Source organism: Gymnogyps californianus, chromosome 2 (assembly GCF_018139145.2).
Source record: "Gymnogyps californianus isolate 813 chromosome 2, ASM1813914v2, whole genome shotgun sequence".
In the NCBI taxonomy this organism is placed as follows: Eukaryota; Metazoa; Chordata; class Aves; order Accipitriformes; family Cathartidae; genus Gymnogyps; species Gymnogyps californianus.
In genome coordinates this window covers 72,723,275-72,740,650 of record NC_059472.1, presented here as the reverse complement: position 1 = coordinate 72,740,650, position 17,376 = coordinate 72,723,275, and the positions used below count along the sequence as shown (strand labels likewise).

The following is a 17,376-nucleotide window of genomic DNA, read 5'->3' as shown; positions in this document are numbered from 1 at the left end:
AGCCCACTGCCAGTCAACCAGCACCAGTTACCCCACCATGGGACTGGCTGAGCTAAGGGGTTTTGAGCCAAACACCCAGGGGCTGCAGACACTCTCCAGTCTGCTGCTTCCCCTCCCTGTATTCAGCAGGGGAAGAGGGCTACCTTTGCAGATAAGGATCGGTAAGGTGTAGGCTGGTAATCGGGTTGCTGCTTCAGCTGTCTGAAGCTGACAACTTGATATGTGCGTTTTTAGTTGTGCGATGACTTTTACTGCAGTTTTATGTGACCAACATATAAAATGACTTGTTGAATTAACGAGGGTAAAATCATAGTAACACTGAGGCCTGCCTACAGGTTTAGTTACATTACAAGCCATGGCACTTAAGTTTTGTTAACAGGATATCACAGCAGTAATCACAAGAGTTAAAAATATAAAGTGAAAATGTATTTGGTTTTGTGTGTTCAGTGATGGGCCATATAATTATGAAATCTGAAACACTAAATTGAGAAACTTTGACAACTTACAGGACTGTTACACTGCACTCTGATGCTCCTGCTTCTCATTCCACAAAAGGTTACCTACCTCTGATTTAGAGCCTCTTTGCTGGCAATGTTTTTAAAAGGGATGTATTTTGAGTTTGGGAAATTGTTTCTTAACTAATACATAACCTCATTTTTTACACACCACCACCACCCCCCAACCCCCACCCTGAAAAGTGCTAGTTTGCTAAGATAAACTAAAATAAAATCCAAAACATGACCAGAACCATCATTCACTGATACACAGCAGAAAACTGAAAACAGTATTTTGGTGGCTGATATGCAGTATCAGACAACCACAAACTGTACCTCAGAAACGGTATAAAAGCAGGAGGGACCACAGAGTATCTAAGGAGCAAGAAAATGTATCAATTACAAATGATGACACTGTCACCCATTCCATCCTCTTCACTGACCGTCTCAAAGGCGTAAGTCTTCTCACATAACCACTAAGACAGACTTTTTTTTTTTAAATCACATTGGCACACTTCAATATCTTTCTGATAAACGTACCGTACCATTACTCTCATAAATCCACTTTGACCTCATAAGATTTGCAGGGCTATCCAAAAAGAGGGGTCAATGAAAGATAGTTAGATATTTAGATGCTTTATCTGATATTAATCCCACATCACCTCATCCTATGTATTTTTAAAGTAGCAACATAATACTGCAATTTGTTAACATTTCCCCTGTTTTGTGTATGAAAACTCTTGTGTACTGCTGCAGAAATAATGGAGATAATGACTAAAGCAACCTGGAACAGCAAATCTAAAATGGCCATAACAGCCAAATACAATTCCACACAACTTTTGCATGAGTCTAGGTTTAATTTGCTTTACAGGACAGTTGGCCAAACAATGACATTTATCATAAAAATATCCTCTCCATTAAGCAAATCTCATTTTTCTTTCCAAAAGAAAATTCAATGTATACTCTGAGAGTTCAGTGGCTCGTTTTCAAGATCAGCCCACACAGATTTTTCTTAACAAAACAAAGCAATTCAGTTAAAAAATGCAGACCAATGTAATGACATAGTCATATTGCTTTTGGCTATATTAACTTTAAAAACCATGCCAATTTAGCTATTTTTCTTTAGGTTTTATTAGAAAAAAGCAGCAGATCAACATTACAATTCAGAGTCTAATCTAAATATGCACTTGACAATGAAGCACATCTGAATATGAAGTGAAAAAGGATTCCAGAAAACCTTCAGTTTCGCCAGTCTCCTGCTATCCAAATCATGTATCTTTTCTTCTGGCTTTCTGATGACTGAAATCAAACAAGGAACAAAAGATTTATTGCTATGAAAACAAAACCATAGTACAGTAGTACGAGTCCTGGGCGCTAAGTGTATTCTGTCAAGTTAACTTAATAATTTCAAAGTATACTTAAATCTTTTGTTTGGCCACGAAAGTCCATAAGCTGACTGACCCAAGTATAAACTGAAACGGCAGGTCTGGACAAAAAAAAGAAAAGTTAGACAGCATGTTAACCTCCAGTTTTGAGACAGTAATAAAAAGATACAATTCCAACAGCCAAGAAATTAAAATAAAAAAATGAAAAAAGTTGATCTGACATTCAAGAGCTAGTTTATTCTTATGCTCATTTTGTTTGTGCCCAAAATAATTTTAGACTCACCAGGAAAAAAAAAAAAAAAAAAATAGTATTTACGGACTATCACACAATTGAAAAAGAGAAACAATTGCCTTTTGACTTGGTTATTTTCCCCCACTGAGGTATAAAATCTACATATAAATTTGATATTTCACTATAACAAATTGTACTTTTCATAGTTCTGATTTAGTTTCCATTAAACCCTGTTTACGTTTTGTTTTTAAACCACAGAATTCTTATTTCATGTTACTGAATCTGGTTTCCAGCTCTCTCTCATTTATTTGTGGATCTATATTTAGTAGTCTGGTTACCACTGCTAACCAGGAAAAAAAAAATTCTTGGAACTTTCTTCATTACAACAGCACTTTCAGCAGAGGTTACTGATGTGCAAGCAAACTACAACGATATGCAGCTCTTCAGAGAGACTATTTCATTGATTATGTTTCCACTGTCCAAACGTTCTCTAAATTATTTGCTGGAAGAAACTCTTTCGATCTTGTAAACATCAGTGGGCGCAGTTTCACTAGTATGTGTGGTAGTTTCACATCCTTATACAGGAAGGCCGGTTCACAGCTACCGAGAAGCCGCAGAGTTCTAACAGCTGACGAACTGTGGATTCTGCTGAGCAGAAGTTTCTTCTGTTGCTACTTAACAGTGTAGCCAAAGTATCAGCCGAGGTAGCCCAGTCAATCCTTGCTTTTCTTTAGAACCTCTCAGAATATTTCTGGAAGGGTCACATTGCGAAGCAGCCACTGCTGGGAGCGGCTGCCATTGCAGTCTCTGATGCTGGGTACCTGGCTGTCCTCTTCGGTGGCTTTATCCAGGCACTGGTTACTGTTCACATGCAACAGGGTTAATTTCTTGAAGACAAAATAAAAAGAAATTAGTTTTACAAAAATCACCAGGCATAAGCTAACCAAAAAGCTTCTAGTGGCCATTAAAATTCTTCCATAGGTAAGCAGGAACTAGACAAGACCCCTTGGTTACTGACTCCAGGTCCCAATCCTAAAGAACACTTAAATGTGCTATTTGATGTTGTCGATACTAAAAAGATTGCTTCATGAAAAACAGAACAGTCTGAACTTTTAAATTATGTTCTTTATCAAGCAATATCCACCATTCTTTCAATAGGACTATACAGCTAGGGACCTTTGAGGAGTTACAAATTAAAGTTTGGTAAGATATACAACTTCAATTATTAGGTATAATAGTAGTTTTGATCAGATCAGAATGAATATGTATCCAAAAGTATGCTTTTTTCTCAGTTGGGGACACAAAAACTGACCTTACACTATGTTCTCTTAGCACTATGTTCTTTTTAAAAAGTACGTTCTTTAAAAATAGATGTGTACAAATTCACATACGTATATATCTTTTCCAATATCTACTAATCTTACTTATGCAATCTTCCATACACCACTCTGTCTACCTCAGCACTATCCTCATGGAGGAGAGATCTTTGGAAGTTGCATTTCCTGCCACTGTACTACGGATACTCATCAGTGCATCAACTTGTTTATGGTACTGACAGGCATTACTATCAGTATTTCTTCTTGCTGAGAGGCAGCACAACCAGGACACTGGACTGACTGAAAAGTGACAGAACAGGCAGGCCTTATGTGCACAAGCAGCAAAAGGCAAAACAAAATGAAAAACAAAACCAAACCAAAAACCTGAGCACATCAATCTCCTGCACTCATACAGCAGCTGAAGAATGAAGAAGGGAGTTGGAACAGACTTAAGCAGACAACTAACTAACACAAAGCTTCCCTTCCCCCCCTTTTCTTTTTCTTCCTGGTAGACGTTAAGGGAAAGGGGCTTCTTACATGCCTCCTGAACAGAGGCAGGAGGAAAAAAAAGTACAGAAAAATCACCCAACTATGCAGGCAGGAGTTCTGGCTAAGTATTCTCTAACTTATTTTTGTGCTTTATTAGCCAGCTTTCAGTAAAGTTCTGAAGATTATACCTAGATTTTTCACTGACAGAATAATGAGAAAAAACACATACAACCAAAGTTATGGCTGACGATTGACACAGGGGAAGTCTGTTTTACAGTCTGTGGCAATCACTGCAAGACAGACTATTGCAATTAGGTGTCTAAAGATGCAATGTTCTTACCATTGATAAGGTAGAAACAAAATAAAAAGCACTTGCTGTTTGGTGAATCACTGCATGTAGTAATATTACTCATCTTATTTACTTAAGTCAGGTAAACTAATTACATTAAAAACAAGAATGAATGGTTCCCAAGACTCAAATTTAATCATTCCAATTAACATTTAGTCCTGAAAGCCTTCAACAGCTTTCTTCAGTCTCCTATCAGCAGTTGCTAGCAATGTGCAGAAATCCTAGTAGAGATCCACCATCTTCCACATTAACTGTCATCCTAATCAAAAAATCATCATTCATACATATTTCCTTTTAGTCTTAAAGGCTGTAGGTTTTGTTAACACCTCAGCTACTAAAATCTATAACAAGTCTATTTAGTTAGAAATACACCCCCTGCTTTTTTCTTTTTTTAAATCAGTGAAATGACTTGTTAGTAGCTAAATATCTACATGTTCTCTTTATAAAATAGTCATCATAATTATACTGGCAAGATTCTTCTTCCACAAATTATTGCAACTGTCTTTTGCAATAACTGATTTTAAATTAACAAGCTTGAGAACTATTTTTTTCTAACTAGCCATGACATAAGTCAGAGGTCTTGACTGCACTACTCAATCACAAAATTGTTTTTAGAGCTTGCATATCAAATTAATGATGAATGGATCAATGGTCAATGATTTTTAGATCTGGCAGTTCAACATATAAACTTCAAAATAAATTTGAACATTATGTACAAGAAAGAATGATTAAAATAAAGCTTTTTTAAGCATCTCTACCTTAAACGTACCACGATTAGAAATGTAAAATCTTCCTTATAATTTCGGAATGCTGATTTTTTAATTAGAAAAGTATTTCCTTTTAACCTTGTGCAAGATAAGACATCAGGTGCTGAATTTGTCACAAGATCATTAGCATTATCTTTTACCGGTCCAGTAGATACCTGGAATACTTTTCCATTGTTGATCTCATCATAACACAACACTACACTAGCAGACTATCTTTCTCCAGAGGATCCAAAAGCACATTGAAAATATTCTTCTAAAAGCTCCCTCAAAACTCACCAGGTAATTAAGTCAATACAGATGCCTACTGAGTGACTACATCATGAATTAATAACAGACAGAACATAATCCTGACTTTGCTTCCCATTTTGACTGTCAAATAGTGGTCGCACACTGGAATATGTTACTCTGTAGGCTCACGTAAAAACCCAAGTTGTCTCATTTTAATGTCACAAGTCATTAGAAGACTTACCACTGGATCATATTCCCAAAGCTGATTTCCTTTTAGATGGTGGCACTTGAGCATGGTTACTGGGCCATTAAGTTTGGATACATCTAAACACAAATCATCTGTTCGAATTTCTTTGTTAGCAGTATATGAGAACACCTAGACAGAAAAAGAATGAGAGGAACCGAAAAAAAAAAGTTCAACTAAAAGATATCTGGGGTGGGGGGAAGGGGGAACATTTGTGCATTACTTCATTAATATCCACTAAAATTTTTTTCTTTTCCCTTCAACATGTGTAGAAAGACTTTTTTTTTTTCTTTTAAGGGAATAAATATAAACACTATATGAACAAGCTCTTCGGTCAAAATTGACTTTTTTTGAATTGCAGACTGATTCCTGTGTAGAAACAGGAGGATCCCCAACACAGGTAATCTTGGTATATTGGAAAACAATTCATCAAGAATTATTAACAAAGTAGAACAAAAAACCAGATGTAAAACAAATTCCAGAACTGACAACCAGAAAAATGTACATTAAAAACAGCATTTCAGGTACAGGCATGTTATTTTTAAAGTAACAATGCCAATCAGGAGGTCTAATGAGAAGACAGTTCCAGAGAACCTACAGGAGGTGAAGTCTAGCTTATAGCAGTCTCCTCCTCCCCTCATTTCATTTTTGACTTGAAAGTTGATCTAAAACCTACTGCAATCAGGCCTCAAAAACCTACAAATGACAAACCACCAACAAATCTTCTCATGCATTTCCTCTTACAGGCATCTTCTTCAATGAGAGTTTCCTGAACTTTACAACTTAAGTATATTTTAAAGATAACTACTGAAAGAATTGAAGAATTGTCCCGATGAGAAGTAGTGTTCCAAATAATTCAATACATTAAGATAATTTTTTTTAAAAAAGTCACCTGATTGCCACCCATTCCATGGCAGTTAAAGATTCCAACTTTCTCATTTTCTTTTCTTGCCATGTTATCCAGACATTGATTTGTCTCCACATTTCTTATCTGGGAGTGAAAAAGAGCACATCACCAAAGGCTGTTATTTTTAGAAGAGAACTAGGTCCATATCAAACCACACCGGCACCAGTTCTCTCTGCTATACACCAAAGGTTATGTGAATGAAACGTAAAATATAGGAATCGTACTACAACGAGAGACCACTGTCCGAGACTCAAACTCCCAAGTAAATGTTCAAGCTACCAGGTTACAGAACTATGTTTGTTTCTTTGCTTTCTTTCGCGGATCCTTCCATCTTGGGGACTCTTTTTGCTTAAAGACCCAGCTACAACAGAACGGACACAAATAAGTCTCCAGCCCAAAACTTTCAGAAGTTTTAAAGCACTCTCCTAGGCATGGAAGGTTTAATTCCCTTTGAAATCACAGGTGACTGAATTCAATTTCCTCACTTCTTGAGTTACAGCCTTAATCCCTGTATTACTATATAGTAAGCAGGCATGAATATCAAGTCTCCTGATAGTCATGCAGCAGCACGAATGCCTGCTCCATTGTTAAAAGCGTTTCTTTTGAAAACAAACAGCACAAAATCACCCTACAACAGGCTCAATATTTGGCTCAACATGACTTGTAGGGAAGAGTAGGTGCCTACTTATTTAGGACAGCATCATCTGTACTACCTCTACAGTCACTTAAGAAACTTTAAAGAAAAAACAGAGAAATGCCCAGCAAGGCTTAGGGATCACTGAAATTTGCTGGTCACTAACGAGGGTTCTGGGGGTAAAGTTCAGAGCAGTTTTTAGGCAAAGCCCTTGCTTAACCTGGTCTATTTTTTTAAGCAAAACTCTGCTCATAATCTACACAGAACATTATACAGAAAGTTATCCATAACTATACATTTCTGAAGGAATATTTCTAAAGCCCTTCTATGTGACATTTAGTACTGTAGTAAAAAAGGGAAAACATTCAAATTACAGTACTGTATACCAAAGTTCAGTTTTCTGCCCCACTGAGAAGCCAGATGTATCATTTTACAGATGACAGGAACACAGGTGCAAGATATTTGAACTTTGCTGGAGATAACTTGTTTGCCCTACTCAGTTCAGAACACAAACAACTCACTGCGCAATGTACTTTACATAGGGTAGATAAATACATAGGATAAAATCTTACCTCTCCCAGAGAAAAGTAATGGCGTGGAATTTGGGAATCAGGATAAACGTTCTCCAGGTACCAGGAGAAAGGCTTGCACTGGAGCTTGCGTCTTAGTCCAAGTCGTGATGATATGTCCCCATAATCAACTTTAGTAACTCCTGTAGCAACAAAGAAAGTTTTATTCAATGGCTCAATTCAATAAATGTTATATAATTCCACTTAATACAAAAATTATCAGTATAATACACTGCTTGCATGAAAGACTTTCTCTTTAGAAAGTCATCTCTACACAAAGAAATTATTATTTTTTAAATATAGCATTATGCTGTTTATATTCTCAGAGAGGACACGTCAGTCACTACCTGTGACTTCTTTTTCCAGATAATTATACAAAAGATGGAATCACTGCATCTGTGCTACGCATAACAATTTCTTACCTATGGTTTGTGGAACAATTTGAATGCAGTTACTTACTAAGTTATCAGAGGAGAAAGGCTGAAACCATTCTAGTCACTAATGCCATTCTATCCCCAATGGCAACTGAGGTGCCTATCTATGCAGCATTAACATAGCAGTCTCCTTCTGTGGAGCAAGGAGAATTCCATTTTAACTTAATTCTGTAAGCCAGGTGGACCCTTTGTCATCTATCTAACTGGAAAAAGAAACAATCAGAAAGTAGCCTTCATACAGGGAACTAATCCTTTAATAATTCAGTATTTGTTCAATATAACTGCAGCATTTGCAGGAAGTATGTTCACCACCAGGACTGTTATCATTTTTTTGTGGTATTTTGCCTGCCTTTTTTCTCCTTTGCTCCTCATTTATCAAAGTGCTCGTTCTTCCTGTATCTTCCCACTCCTTTATGGTTGTTTTAATTCCTTCTGAAAATTAATTTGTGCAAGTCCCATCTGCAGATGGGTTGAGGAAAGTGTGCATGATCAGTAGATATTTTTGCCTCACCAGAATTAAGCACTACTGTCATTACTATTCCAATAATATTAATTACTTAAGGGTAGGATAATTTCTAGTTTTCAGGTATCACTTTCTTTTTGTATTTTCCACACTATGCTCCATACCACACAGGCCAAAAGTAATACACAACAAAAAAACCCAAACCAAAGAACAACAAAAACAAGTCCTAGCAATTTAAATTCCCCTCACAGGTCACAAATATGGCTCAACTGGCCACCACACTATAGATCTCCAGCTGCATATATTTTTCAGAAATCCCTCCACTTAGAGGACAGTGAATTACCTCTAAAATTGTTGACCTTTTGAAACTGAGTTTGAGACATTTCTAAGTTGGCATATTGTGTTATTAAATTGACCTGCCAGCAGATGGTGTATTTCTACTCAATTAAGACAGGTAACTGCATAATTTCACCTAGATGTTTGTAAATATCAATAAAAACATTAGTAAATTCAATATTCCAGAAAGAAAAAATGCTAGCCAGGCTTTTATGCTTTTGTTTGTTTGGTTTTTTTTTTAAATTAAAGACTTTTAACAAAGATGCCAGAGAACTATATTGGTAAGAGAATGAAAGCAAAGGAAAGCTTGTTTTTTAATGAAATTTTCAATAGTGTGAATGAAATTTAAAAATCTCTTGGAATAGAATCCCAGAAAACTTCAGTCTGGGCTTTCCAGTCACAAAAGAAATCCCAAAACCAAAAAACGCAAGACAAACAACCCCCCCCCAAAATACTGCCCTATCTTCACCAAAGCAAATATTTGCTCTACACCAAAAGGAGCACTCTCTCAAAAGATGATGAAGCAAGAGAGAGGCTGTACCAACCACAGCTAAGTATGGAGTTCTTCATTTTTCAGTGACTCATTCATCAGAGTTTGCGACACTGACCTTCAGAAAACAACACTGTCAAGGCTTTGTCACAACACTGAATGGCAGTAAGAATTACAGTCACACCCATAAAGAATTAAATGCAAAGTGGTACATAATAGCATACAAGCATGCTGTTTCTTAAGGTAGTTTTAAATGTCACCATGAAGAAAGAAAAGTGCCAGCTGATTTTCCCTCCGTCACAGTGAAATAAAAGTTGTGTATTATATTCCATTTAACCATTTTTAGTCTGAAAGATTTTTTAAAAATCCTCTTGGAAGTTAGGTCTGCACCAAACCGTATACTGGCACGTAGACTGCAGTGAGCATCAGGTTACCAGATGGACTGAATAGCAGAACCGGTATAGCTGCCTTAGAGGAGTCCTCTAACAAGGCTGAATTACTCTGTTTCCTAGGTTTCTGGTACCTTATCTATATTACTTAAAACTAACTTGAGCGTTCCTATACATTTGCACTATACAGTGCAGCAGCAGTTACTTAGAGGTAACAGTTCTTTTGGGGAAAAAAAATGGAAGCAAAGTAGGAAAAATGCAAAGTATAAAGTGTATCAAAAATTAAGTAAGTCTAGATCATTATTTCCTCCACAGACTGGTAAAATTTATATACACACAACAGTGACATATACCTTCCAGTGTTTTCGTACTTGTTTTTAAAGGCTTGGCTAAAAAATCAAAACAAAAAACAAACCACAAAACAAGAATTAGATCAAATCTTCCTCCCAGGAGACAATTATACCAGACTCTACAGGTATGTGCATCATGAGGAAGACAATCACATCCACTAGTTGTTCTTTCAAGTATTTGGCTTTGGTTCATTTTAAAAAAAAAAAAAAAAAAAAAAAATCAGAAATAGTATTTAACAGTACTTGCTACTGTTGTCTTTACTTGACCACGCAATTTTTTTTTTTTCCCCCCACCCCCTCCTGCCCCAAACCCTAATCACATTAAAAGCCTGGACCTCCCTGATGATTCTATTTGTCACACAGCTTGCTGTTTGCTGTGGGACAACCGCATGCTTTTTTTCACACCTATGCTTAAAGATGCACTCAAAAATAAATATTGATAAGGCAAAAAATCACACATCAAATCATCAATCACACCATCACCAGTTCTTTTGTACAAATGTAAGATTAATCTCAACACTTGCTTGTGCTGTCACTATTCTTGAGGAAGTTTGGTATGCAATACCAGACTACTCTGATTAGTAATATATAATGGTCTTTCCTTATACCTTTACAAAAACATACATATAATGATGTCTACCAGTAGAATACTCCTCCTTCAGTTTAATTTTCTTTGCCACCTTATATTTAAGCTTCCCATCAGCCACGTTGCAACAGCTCTGCCATCCTCAAAATTTCAAAAGAGCTGAAGATTTGCTTGCCAAGTTCAATGTTTGGCAATGTATTTATGCTACAATGCTTTGGGAAAAAAAAGAAGCAGCATGATGTTTTCATCATGATTATAAATTGCGCAATAATTTTCAAAAGCACAGTATGAAAACTGTTTCATCTAAAACTAGTCTTCTGTTAAAAATCATAGAACTTGTTTTTATTTAGTATTATGAAACTTGATAAGCAATAATCATTTAGAAACAATTTGAATAGCTACATTATTTGCATTCCCAATTAATGCTAATAGGGAATACTAGCTGAAAACAAGAACACATGGAATCGCTCAGTACATATTTTGAACATAGGCTTAGCTACATCGCAAGATGTGGACTCAGTCCCTTCTCTGTCCTCCCTATCAACCATAAATAAAAATGTTACCTACTTCCAGTCTGTACATACTGAACCTTGACTTACCATGCTTGGCTAGAGACCAAGGCATGCAGCGATTAGAAACTAGGCCTACTGATCCAGTTTTCAGGATAACACATCTATGTCTCTGCCTAGATGGCTCTTGCTCAGGTAATTCTGCAATGCTATTTTTTCAGGCCTTCTGCCTGTCCACTTAGCCCCAGTGGAAGATACCTTCTAGGGCAAACTTTTGGTCAACAATAAAATTAATTTCCGTACAAGCTAGACGAGGCTCTACCCAAGCTCACCGGATCTGCTTTTCGGGATGCCTTCAGCTCACCAGCTGGGATGCGAAAGGCTGCTGAATGACAATATTGCACACTGGACAAGGAGCAGGGGGGTGCATGTAGGAGCTGGAACCCAGACTCACATGCAGCACAGGGAAACCACACAGTCTTAAAGTATCCATGCTTCACCTTTAGATTAAGGATACCAACAAATTCTACAACTGTCAGTTTATCATTAATTAGTAGTTAGGAGAAGGTTAGGGGGAGGTACCTATGGTAAGCCAGCCTAATGCTTTGCAGCTGCTGCTGCGGAAAGGGGCAGCTTCCCCTTGCTCAGCTTCAGATTCCTGCTGCACCTCCTGTGCCGACACAGGTGCTAACTTAACCAGTAGAGAGCCAGCCCACAGCACAAATAACCCTGACAAGTTCAGCAAGTCAAATCAGTTGACACAGATGAACAATCAACAGTGAGGGGAGGTGAAGCCCTATCACTTGCCATGAAAAGCAAGGCACTCTCCTCACAGCAAGCTGTTAGACTGACATCGCCATCTCATGAAGCCTCAGCTCAGACAACCCAGTCCTAGTATTTTAGACTGGAGAAAGTGATGAAAGGCCAGCACTAGAACTAAAGAAGTGGCAGAGTCCGCAGAACAGAACGACTGGAGCCAGGAATCAGACTATTCACCTGCACATGCTGGATCTGTTTTCTAAAAGCCTAAGAGGAAATGGCCTGGGAAACAGCACCCTGCTGTAACACATGACTGCGAGGAAAACTGTCAGCTAATGAGAAAAGACCACAGCTAGTGCCATTACTGCCGTGGAGAATAGCTGTTGCATGCAATGAGATAGGCTTGATTTTGGCTGAGCAGCAGCTGCTGCAACACTTTCCTGCCCAACCTCCATCTGTACCTAACCACTTCTAAGCAGAGATGGCTTCTAAAAATGCATGAAAGCTTAAAAGAGACAAGTAACAATTTCTACTAGGCTGTACTTATTAAAGAAAAAAGGATTACAGGCTTACTTTTCAAGAGGGCAGCTTTCCATTTAACTACATTACATCAAAAGTAAAAAGTCTCTTGAGTTCCTGTCATTCAAGCAGTAAGCCTTTTTTTTTTTCCCAGACAACACAGATTACGTGAAGTGGGAAAGCCACCTGAGAATCTTAGGTTTGCTTTCCTGGACCAATCCCTCTGTGATTGGGGAGCAGAAGAGAGAGGATATAAAGGAGGAAACAAATTTCTTGTTAGCCAGGCTCAATGATGCCTGTCAGTATATTACCTCCTTCAAAATCCAATTTTCTCATCCATGTCAACTAACAAGAAAAAACCCGGGTGCACAAAGGATTGTCTGTTTTCCTTGCTCATCTGCGCCCAGGCTTGCAAACCAGCATCAGCTTAAAAATTCTCACCTCGCTCATTGCAAAGGACTCGTGACACTGTCAGAGTAATACTGAAAGTACACGTTGTACTAGCAAACAGTTTCACGGGCTGCATACTGTACTCTGCCAGAGGGTCACTACACCATCATTCTGCAAGAACTAAACATTTAAATTTTTGTATTAGAAGGATACCTGGAAAAGCAGAGTATGGCTAAATGAGCCAACGTAGCAGATTCACTGAGTGCCTAAGACAACTATTGGCCATAAAGACTTACTGAAATTTACACTGATATTATTCACTGTTAACAGGTAAAATCACGGTCTGCAACACTCAGATAAGATTGGAGATACCAGAATAACAACAGTAAGATGTTTGTGAACTTCCCAAAATAGTAATCCTTTCTAGTTAATACCTGCCGGCTCTCACAACTTACGTGGATTTGCGGGGTGAGAGGTGTGAGTGGCACTGAGTACATTTATGTGTTCGTTCTCTGAGCAACAGGTATTACATCATAGCTAAGAATGACCCACAGTACAAACCACTCTCTTCACAGCCCCAGGCAACAAATCAATTTCAGAATAATCCAACTTATTCAGGTACTTTATGATTCTATTCTTGAAACACTGGGAAATTCTAGGATCAAACTTCAGTGCAGTGTCAATATGGATATGGGTACAGAAATGAGATCATGTGCCAGTCAGCAGGTGCAGATGCTCTAAGAGGAGCCTGGCAAGAACACAGCCCTATCCAACAATCATTCAGGCTATTAGCGTACAAACTATGCAGACGTGCATCTTTTGAAAGGAAAGAAAATACACAGTGCAGTTACAGATAATTGCTTAAGTTACTTTCACCATTTCAAAATTTCTACCATATTCTATTTTAAATTAAATTCTTTCATTCCTTTTCTCCAACAGGAGAATGCAAGCACATTCCACAATACTGCAAAGCTATGAAAGAAAGTCCTATCAAAATAACAATCCTACAAAATTCAAACAGTGTAACTCCTTTTGTAGCTTACACTTACCACATGAATCGGAAGGACTATAGAGATTATATAGAGAATAACAGAGTCTTATCATGGTGTTCAGCAATTTACATTTGTTTTTAAGAATTAGGTTATTTTTATAGTTAGGTGTTCCAGCTACTTCGTACATTTTAAATCTAGCTTGACATGCATGCACAAAAGCAATCTTAACCAAAAATGATTGCACCTATTTATATACAACTTTTCTGAGTATCTATACATGTCATGTTTGAATTCATAATGCTTCATTAATAACAATACAGGGCAGTAACAATAAGCTGTTAGCTTCTGATTTCACCTAAAAGCTTTGAGTAGTAGCAAGAATTTTTTTTAATTAAAAAAATCTTACAGTCTTATTTGAGTAATACATTCTCTTAAGACAAAAAGCCACCATAAATCTGCACATTCACTTGTTCTCACAAGTATTCTTAAAACCTGTAATCTAAAATTTGACGCTGTTCAGACTCATACTACATTGTATTACAGCTTTTAAATTTCAGTACTAATGCAGGTTTAATAAGCAAGTCATAAGGAAATACTAGTTTTAAAGATATGTCTTTAGAAAAGCAGACATGGCATATAGAACTACCGCTTAGTATTTGAAGTCAAACATCTCTAATGTCTCAAGTGTTTAGAAAGGATGTCTGTTGCTACCCAAACTTTGTCTCTGTCTGTCTTTTTAAACAACAACAACAAAAATATCCCGTAGTGGAAAATAGTAATTCAGTATTTCCCAGGCTTCCTTTCTTTTCCTGATTTTTTTTTTTCCAGAAAGTTTAAGTTCATAGGAAATTTGCTCTCATATTTTACATCTCTTGTTTTGTTAACATCCATTTTAAGAAACATAATAAATATCATCACAGTCAAGTATATTGGCAACTTGCCCCTATACTCTGGATAGTGAAGTGCAAACTCTACCAAGCCAGAAGATGTTAACTTTTGCCACTCCTGCTACAGGGTTTCACTTAAATCACTTCTGATCTATTCAACCTGGAATGCCTACAACACAGAAGGCAGAGGCCAAACTCCAGCACATTATGAGATGTATTTGCATGGCTAGTTTTCAGCACTACGGTTGAGCTCTTTGACGTTCCACTGAGCTTTAATTCTATCGCACAGGAAGCTCATTCATAAATCATGCGCATGTTTTTAAAAAGAAAAAAAAAAGACTTCAGAGCACATCTCTGGCTAACAAAATTATTTTTCAATTAAGACCTTCCTTTTTGTACATTTTATGTGAGCTTTGTCTTATGAACTTCAAAACGGTAACATTTTTATTTAAATATTCATGTTCTTTCCCAGTAGTAACAACATTTTAATTCTTAATAAGTATTTCTCATAACCAAAGACCTGCTCACCTGGGGAAATGATGTAAAAAAAGTTTTTGAATTCATCCATCCAGACTTCTGCAAGCCGCCTGTTATTTTTGTTGATTATCTGCCCTGTACCTCCTGGAAAAGTGTACGGTGTTGCTTTTCTGAACACATGCCCAACATGTGAACAAGTTACAATTTCCAAAGTGCCACCACACTGCCAGATCTGAAAGTGATAGAACAATTATGGCATAGCTTCAAATCATTAAAAAAAAGTTTAAAAATGTTAATCACTTGCTTTTGTTCAAGTTGGAGAAACAACATTAGTTGAGGTCTAGAACAAATACATACTGCATGGAAGAGCAATGTATGCCTGTTTCCTGCTCAACAGATAAAGGTGCTCACAAGCCTGAGTAAGGTAGCGTAGGAAAGAGTACATCAGGCCTCACAGCAATAATGCATCAGCAAGAGACTACTTCAGAGAACTTGGCAAGCTGACAGCGAAGGAAGGAAAAGGCTCACAGGAAACCCATACACTTCCCAAGTAAAGTTTCTGAAAATATTTTCAATTTTATTTTGGACCTCTAAAAATGGCAGATTCAGAAAGCTGAACTACTTCAGAAGTATCCACCTATATGCTCTGAGCTGATAAGTAAAGCTAAAGGCAATAGTGCTATTCAGTAGGAACAAAAGTGACAATACTGGTTAGGTCCACATTCAAATGAACACATGCAATCATTATGTTAGAAAACAGCAAGAAGAGAGAGTTTGTAACAGAGGTGCTAACATTTCACCAATACTTTACACCATGCACTGATGACATCACCCTTAACTTATGCTCCCCAATTAGCTTTTCTAGCTGAACTCCTTTTAACACACACGCATTCATTCTTCAGAATGACCATCCCAATCTTTTAATCACAAAGCTCTGCCAACTATTCACCATGCACTTTCCACTGACAGATACAGTCTTTGCATATCTGCATTGGAGGAACTTGACAGGAAGCGAAGTGCTAACTGCAACAGGAGAGGACACTGATGCAGGCAGCAGATCCATATTTTACAGAACTCAAGATGCACTGTCCTGAGTAACAAAACACTGAAAGGAGTTTTACCTACCCTGAAAGAAATTTCTAAGTTTTCTCCACCCCAAATATCCATTCCAGCATCATATGTTCCAATTTCCTGAAAGTAATCTCTGTCTATCGAAAAAAGACCTCCTGCCATTGTAGGTGTCCTGGGGGAAAAAAGAAAAAAAAAAAAAAAAGGACAAAAAATAAGCATCACTCACTACGAAAACATATACTTAAATACATTTCACACTTACACTGGCAAAATGGCTTTTTATTTCCCAAGTTCCTAACATGTTCCTTCTCAGTAGGCTTCCATCCAAATTCAGTTACCACTGATATACTTGGTAGCTCCAGTTTCTTACAGGAAATTTATACTTCTGGCAACTGTTCTTGAAAAAGTTATGGGAGGCCATGAAGTGGCCTGCTTGCTTTCACTATTATTGCTTCATACAAAAAACCTGTACAGTCAGGGTTACATCCAGATTTTGTTTACAAATTCCTTATTGGTAGAAAAAATAAAACTCTGCTAGTTTCTCCTACCTTCAGCAACATCTCCCAAATTTCCATTTTTTTAGTCAAATACACAATAGGCAAATTATATATTAGGCTGATGATATAACTTTGTAGTTCAAGTATACAAATTATTTACACTTTTAGCTTAAATGATTTTCTATCACTAGTAATTTTCCTGAAACACTTTGGACTTTTTCTGAAACACAGAAAATATAAGCTAGGTCACAATCTAACTAAAAATTTATGTGCCTTTTTTCCCCTAAAAAGTAAGTGGGGGAGTGGAATACAATTAGCCATATCATGAGAAGACCTCTGGATTTCTTAAATGAAAAACAAACAAAAAACAGTACAGGCCATATTCTCAACTTTATGCTAAGTAAATATTGCCCACTTTTCAGAACAGCAAGGCCAGAAAATGTACGTGTGCGATTGTTAAAAAGTACACGTTACACACAAGTTATATGTCTTTCTCATTACCTTTGTCATAACATCTACATCACACACAAGTATAAATTCACCTCTGTATCAGGTTTGCGTGGCAAGGTTTTGGTAGTGGGGGGGGCTACAGGGGTGGCTTCCCTGAGAAGCT

The 17,376-nt window shown here is 37.2% G+C and overlaps 1 protein-coding gene across 1 annotated transcript in view; it reads right to left on the bottom strand.

Moving 5' to 3' along the window:
• Positions 1–2,096: 2,096 nt before the first annotated feature.
• Positions 2,097–17,376, bottom strand: part of GALNT1 (polypeptide N-acetylgalactosaminyltransferase 1) — a 90,693-nt gene continuing 75,413 nt past the window's right edge. The window contains exons 8-13 of the mRNA XM_050890904.1: positions 16,321–16,438; positions 15,247–15,427; positions 7,618–7,757; positions 6,397–6,495; positions 5,502–5,636; positions 2,097–2,998 (exon numbers count right to left, since the gene is read on the bottom strand). Of these exons, the coding sequence (XP_050746861.1) occupies positions 2,852–2,998; positions 5,502–5,636; positions 6,397–6,495; positions 7,618–7,757; positions 15,247–15,427; positions 16,321–16,438 (820 nt within the window). The 3' untranslated portion in view covers positions 2,097–2,851. The remainder of the gene's footprint in view (positions 2,999–5,501; positions 5,637–6,396; positions 6,496–7,617; positions 7,758–15,246; positions 15,428–16,320; positions 16,439–17,376) is intronic.